Genomic DNA, 7203 nt, shown 5'->3' with positions numbered 1-7203 from the left:
TAAACAGCTTTTACTCACTGAGACCGTCCACTGCACTGTAATAACACTAATGCAGAGAATGTCTCTGTCTGAAATCTATTCTGTGTCTGATATCTGATGCCAATCCTCACAGTGATAAAGGCCACAAAAACAAATGCAGAGGCACTGAATTTAAATACAGCCAGCCCCAAGAGGTCTCTCTGGTTGGTTTCTTTTCCCGGTTGCCACTCATCATAGAACGAGTTTACCAACAGCCATCAGCCGAGCACATCCAAGCTGGATCCAGGCCAAGAGCAAGCAGTATTGCTGGAATCTGGGCAGCGAGGTGGAAGGGTGGTCGGTGCATCAGTCGGATGGAAACATGCGGGGACTGATGGCCAGCAGCTGGAGGAAGTTTGGCCACGCTGGTAGGGGGACATATGAGTGGTTAACGAGTGAACCAAGCCCACCTCTTCTGGAAACCCAGCTGCAGGTCTGTATCTATGACTTCAGCCTTTTCTTCTCCAAAGTGTCTTTGTCAGTTTTAAAATCAACTATGCCTAGATTTTTAGGATCTTAAAACTTAGTAGAAACATTTTACTTTATGAACAGAAATATTCATTCACTGACTGGCATGGTCTAAGAAAGTAATTGGAAAGTTGTATTCTTTGACCAAGGATGGATTCAAGTCAAACTTGCAACAAATATGTTCCAAGAACTCCAGATAGATCAAGTTTATCAAAGTACACCTGAAGGGAGGAGTCAACAAATCTTTATGCCTTGGTTTTAGGACTTTGTTCTTTGCACAGTGAAGCAATGTCTACATACACAATAACAAAGAGGCTCCCTGTGGCTTTAGAATGATGGTGTTTCCAGGAGTTAGGAGAAGCCAAGGATCTTACCTCGGGCAGGATAGCAGAGGGTTAAGGAGGTTTTTGTCTCTAAGAAACGCAGCAGCTGCTCTGCTTTGTCTGGGAAATCACCAAAGAAGCCTCAATTTGAGGCAGCAGAAAGGAAAAATATTTGTAGAAACCTAAGAACTCAGTTTCATGATCAGGAGGGAAAGGAGAGATACTGCTGTTACACAAAGAGAGGAAAATTAACCTAATTTCTTGTTGTCTGGAAAATCAGCTGATGAGGTTGGTATTTACATTCTCCCAAACTACCTTTTACAGAAAGATATTTTTATATATTTATATATTATTTATATTTAACATTTACAATTGCATATATTTAACTATGATTTTATATCCTTCAACAGTCATGCTTTTCACTGAGTATTTTGAAAAATATTCCCTGAACAAGAATGCTGTCAATATATGCATCAAAAATATTAAAAGTTAAGAAACAAATAACATTTGACTAGAAAAGTAAACATTTTTTCCGCAATAAAAAAAAAAATCCAAAACAACTTAAACCAATATAACAAGAATTAGTAAAAGAGAAGATTAAGGAGACCATCATCATAAATTTGTCCTGTTGCTCTGTGCTTCTCTTAACTAGAAGAGGACACAAGGGATAACACAAGAGGAGTTATCTCAAAAAATTGTCTGAATTTGCCATCTTAGATAAGTCTTTTAGTTCCACTTGATATTTGGATAAACTTAACTCAACCAATGGAAATACTGATTAAAAGGAGGGAACTGTGGCAACTAATTTCAAAAAAAAAAAAAATGCAACTAATACTGATAATACCATAAGTGGCATAGCCATAAATGACAGGGTCTATTATACAAAATCTTTTAAAAAAGAACATTAAGTCTCTTTAAGTCTCTTTATACTCTATGCATCTTGAACATATAGAGTATTTAAAATTTGATACCCACAACTGTTTAGAAACTATTATCGTCCACATAATTGATGGAGAATGAAGAAAACTAAGTCACGCATAATGATCCATGTTTATCAAGGTTGAATAGTGTTTAATAGCTTTAATATTTTTAGCAATTCACCTGGAAAAAAAAGCCTTAACATAGTTAAATTGCTTTGGAGTCCATCTTGACATTTTATTAATGGTAGTAAATTATTTATGAGTTCATCTATGCTTATAGCTTTTGTAATCCAAGTCCTATTATATCACAACAGGTTTCAACTTAATAGTTTTGATAGATTATGTATAGGAAAACAGAAAGAACCCATAACTTAGAAACAAAACAACAATCACACACATAAAATCTATTGTTACTAAAATATTTTTTCTGAAAAAATATATTAAAATGTAAACATAGTAATGCTAGTTTTATTTTCACTGCATTTTCTAACCTTAGCAATAAATTTCTAGACTTCTTCTAGTTATTTTTAGTATTTTATTTTCTAGTAAATTTAACCATGTGAGTTCCTGAGGTAAAAATACATATCTGTTATTCACCAAGTGTTTTACACACATTGATTCATTAAATCATCATCCCAACCATTCAAAAAAGATATTATTTCCATTTCATAGAGAAGGAAATCCAGGCCCATAGGGGATTAATAAATGGTTCGTCGTCATGCAAATATTAGAAAGTCCTACCAGAATTCAAAGCCAGCAAACCAAAAATGATACTTGGTTTCCAAAAACAAAAACAAAACAAAACACACTTTCAATTTTTACGCACTTTAAGCTAAAATATCTGAACTCATACCCTACCAAGGACAAAATATCTGGCAATATAAATACTAAATTAACTATCTGATTTTGAATCAACATAACATATAATTCTTCAGTAAGAAAAGGAGACAATGCAAACACCACTAGATAAGCCAGTCTCTTAAGAGGTCATGGCCACTGTCAAATAAATAAATAAAATCTTCTAAAAAAGAGTTCAGCAAAAGAGTACAGCAAAAGTTGTCCTTACCCCCCAAAAATCAAGGAGAGATCCCTGACTCTCATAGTTTTATTATTATATTTTATATTAAATAAGTAGATAAAGAGCTTAGTATTTTGGTTGTTTGTTTGAAACACAATGTAAGGCTTCAAGGGTTTTTTCCTTCTGTTGTAGTGCATCCAAACACGTTTGTTGCTATATGTTTCACATAAGAGAAGTTTTTAATACCTCACTATTGGCAGCTTTATTTAAAGTAACATCTCTGCAGTTGGGGACAGTATTTTTGGTGCTCCTCTGCCTTGCTGCTGAAGCATCATTTCATGGCGATTACATTCTTTACTCTGTCAGGAACCATCATTACCTTGTGAGCTAATATTGTAAAATCAATACCTCCTAGGTTGCTAAAGAATTTATCTGCAATTTTTTTTTAACTACTGAACTTTCACGAATTTTTTTTTTAATTTTTAAGATTGTATTCATTTATTTGACAGAGAGAGACACAGTGAGAGAGGGAACACAAGCAGGGAGAGTAGGAGAGGGAGAAGCAGGGAGCCGGAGAGGGGGCTTGGTTCCAGGACCCTGGGATCACGACCTGAGCGAAAGGCAGACACTTAATGACTTAGCCACCTAGGTGTCTCTGAACTTTCGGGAATATTTAATTTCACGTTTGCATTGAAGTCTGACTGAGATGCGAAGTCAGATGATGAATATCATAAAAAGCACCAAATATGCTTACACTGTAGAGATTATACTCTAACAACCAAAAAATTAGTGTTAATACTAGATAGAATCCACAAATGACTTCTACTCTCAAAGCACAGATATTGCAGAAATCTTCTCATATCTAGTTTAATAATACCCTAGACTATATAGGGTTTTTTCTTGGGGGGGGTGTTTTTTTTTATAAGATTCATTAAACTTTATTGTTCAATTCAGGCTTGTTTTCCCTCTTGAACAGATATAAACTGCATGTTGCAGGAATTTGGCTGCAATTCATCACTACACAGCCACTTAGAGAAATTTTAGGCTGCAATAGAATACAATTCTTTTTTTTTTTTTTTTAAGATTTTTATTTCATTTATTTGACTGACAGATCACAAGAAGGCAGAAAGGCAGGCAGAGAGGAAGGGAAGCAGGCTCCCCGCTGAGCAGAGAGCCGGATATGGGGCTCCATCCCAGGACCCTGGGATCATGACCTGAGCAGAAGGCAGAGGCTTTAACCCACTGAGCCACCCAGGTGCCCCTACAATTCTTTTTCTATAAAGGGTTCACAAGTTTCCATATTGATTCTACCAATATTGCAAAAACAAATGGAAGGAATATTAAAATCTCATTCATCATAAACATCAGCAATCAATTCATATTTCAAATATTAATATGGCATATGAACACCTAATGTCAGAATCCATTCCAGAATAATTAAATAATTAAATAATTTAAGTTGCATAGGATACTTTTTGTGGCAATACCACATTATTGGTCTAATTCTAAATAAAATAAGTCCATAAAGAGTAAGAGCTCCTGTTCAAAGAATGCATAGTGAGCGGACAACTAAAACGCACTCTCCTGGTTCACTTTCAGGGAGCTATGGTAGGATGTCGTCAATATGTATTTTGACATCTCGATGCATCCTTTATCATCCATTTACTTTACTTCCCATGAGCTCAAGCCCACTGGCACCAAGAAAGGAGCGTGGTGGTTTTCAGAGCGGGTAAGGAAGATAGGAATAAAAGATCAAAGAGAGGAGCTTCAGGAACACAGAAGTCTTTCCTCCTCTCCTAACCCAGCCTCGTTCCCGAATTCCAGGGCACCCAGAAGATAAGCTCCACCAAAGACGACGTGGAGCCCTTCCTGTGCATCCTTCTTCCAGCGACCATCCTGCTCTTCTTGGCCTTTCTGCTGCTTTTCCTGTACCGTCACTGCAAGACCCCCCGACCCCAAGGGCAGGTTTTCAGCACCGACCCCCCAGCACACCCCACAGCAGAGGAGGCCACCGACTTCCTGCCGGGCTTCCCCGGGAGAGGCGAGCAGGACTTCCCGTACTCCCCGGTGCCCCGGGAGGTGGCCCTCCTCTCCACGGGCCTGCCTCCCTCCTACGAGGAGGCCACCAGGAATCGCCCGGGGACGGAGGTCCGGGAGGCCGAGGCGGGCCCCCCCTGTAAAGAGCGCTCCCCCAGCGGGAGAAGCGGATAGAAAGGGCAGCTGGGAACAGTCTAGAGCACAGCTCGCAGTCCCTCCCGGAGCCAGCCGGGCCAGGCGAGCGGCGGGGAGGCCTCCGGACCGTAGAGACTCCTGGATGAATGGGCGCTTCGAGCTGGTATCATTCTGGTTAACCATTCTCAAGTTCCTTAGGGAAATTGTCTCCTAGGTTGTCGTGAGGAGGGCTAGGCTTATCTAAAATACTTAACACCCTTGAGGAAAAAAATAGGAAAATTCTATGTGAGTTGAGAAACCCTTAGAATTACTGGTAAGCCTGTGGATGAGCTCTGAAGGAAAAGAGAAACGCTGCTAAGCCAAAGGAAACGGGTTTTGCCACCAAATACAATGGTTCTTCCTACGCATGCTCTTCAGGGTTTTATGGCTTCACAATGTGAGGGCTTCAAGATGGCTGGAGAATTCTAGAAGGAAAATATCTCTAGAGCTGCAGTGGTCAGCTGTGGTTAAAAAATGGTAAAGTGGGGCTCAATATTAAGAATGAAGGTACGGAGCGACATGTGCAGACATTTTAGTTTTAAAAAACTAATAAAGCTCTCCAAAATTATCTCCTTCTTGATGTAGCCCTTGTTGATTTGTGTTCTAATTTGCCTCCTAAAATGGGAAAGGGACCCAGCTTTTAGATGGGACAGTCTCCCACTAGAGTATCACAGCTTGTCCCTCCGCGCTATGGCAGGATATGATCTTAGGGGACACCATGAGCAACTGTGTGGCCTACACCAAGCAGCAGTAACAGAGTAGATACTGGCTTAACACTGGAAAGCAAAGGTCAAATTTTCGGATCACACAGTAAGGAGAAACCTAGACTAGCTCTAACAGGGACCTCGTGAATCATATGGCCCAAACTTCTGTTTTACAGGTATCAACACTAGAATGAGGAGAAGTTAAGTAACTTGTCTGAGACTAAATACCTCATCAAGAGCTGGGATCAGAAGCCTCTCCCCTCTGGGCTAGAGCACCTTCCACGGCACCAGACGTTCTTCTAACAAAACTGCAAATGTGGAATTTCAGACCAAGCTCCTGGTTGGGCATCAAGGAGCTCAGTAGAAGGAGCCCAGCTTAGTTTGCAAGGGGTACAAATCTCCCTCCATGATTTTCAAATGGGAAGATAGAGGTGGGGCTTTTACCACATGGAATGCAGATCAGAAATCCCTTGGAGGTATTAGAGGAAGCAGGAGAATGATGTGGATGATTCTAGAACTTGTATTTGATACTCTAATCTTGTTGGTAAAACTCTTCTTTTGTTGTTCTTTTCGTAAGACAAAAACCAGGCGACACTTTGATGGCTAAAAATGAACAAATAACTTTTTTTTTTTACTTTTTTACATAAGCAGTTTTATGCTAGATATATAATGTGATATGGTTTTAGGAAGATAACAAAGTAAGCCCAAATAGGATACATTTATTTCTAAATAGAATCTGAGAGAAATAATAGTATCTTTAAGGACTAATGTAAAATATAAGCTATTAGAATGAAGATCAATAAAATTTCTCTCAGAAAAATTATACTGAAAAATTCCCTGGTGGCCATTAAAGGAAGTAAGTAAAACAAATGGAAATGAAAAGCTCAGCAGAGAGCCTTCTTCAAATTTTTATTTTTTTAAATCCTAAGGATCTTGTTCTGGGTGAAACTATGTTTATTCTTTTCCAACTCCTTTGCTAACCTCCATTCCTCCTCCTTTGCTAACAGAACCCTGATTTGGTTTGGGATCCTGAGGTCACTTGTGTAAGACAGACCAGATCCCTCCCAACGCCAGGGGAGGCATCATGAGAGTTAATCACAGTGATCTCAATTCCTCTACCAGGAACTGATCAGATCTTTGGGACCTAAGGGGAGATAAATGCAGGAGAGAGTTTTTCTAGAAAAGGTTGCCTCATTAAAAAAACAAAAAATACACACACACACGAGGAAATACTGTGCATCTTTGCTGGATGTTAATATGTCTCATGTAACACCTGGGGCTACTACAACCATCTTGCAACCATGAGGCAATTAGTTCCAGATTTAGTCTGGGATGCCTGGGTGGTTCAATAAGTTAACCACCTGCCTTCAGCTCAGGTCATGATCCCAGGGTCCTGGGATGGAGCCCCACGTGGGGTTCTCTGCTCAGCAGGGAGCTTGCTTCTCCCTCTGCCACTTCCCACCCCCACTTGCATGCTAACATACACACATACATGAATAAATTTTTAAAAATAAATAAATAAAATAATTAGTCAATGATAG

General features: G+C 39.4%; 1 protein-coding gene across 1 annotated transcript; it reads left to right on the top strand.

The window, feature by feature from the left end:
* The first annotated feature begins 340 nt into the window (after nucleotides 1-340).
* On the top strand, nucleotides 341-4958 carry SMIM28 (small integral membrane protein 28). The gene is made up of 2 exons (XM_032341337.1): nucleotides 341-451; nucleotides 4572-4958. The coding sequence occupies exons 1-2, from the start codon at nucleotides 341-343 to the stop codon at nucleotides 4956-4958; spliced, it is 498 nt and encodes a 165-aa protein (XP_032197228.1).
* Nucleotides 4959-7203: the final 2245 nt, after the last annotated feature.

Source organism: Mustela erminea, chromosome 4 (genome assembly GCF_009829155.1).
Source record: "Mustela erminea isolate mMusErm1 chromosome 4, mMusErm1.Pri, whole genome shotgun sequence".
NCBI lineage: Eukaryota > Metazoa > Chordata > Mammalia > Carnivora > Mustelidae > Mustela > Mustela erminea.
Note: the sequence above shows the minus strand (reverse complement) of the source record. Positions and strands in the feature narration are given on the sequence as shown.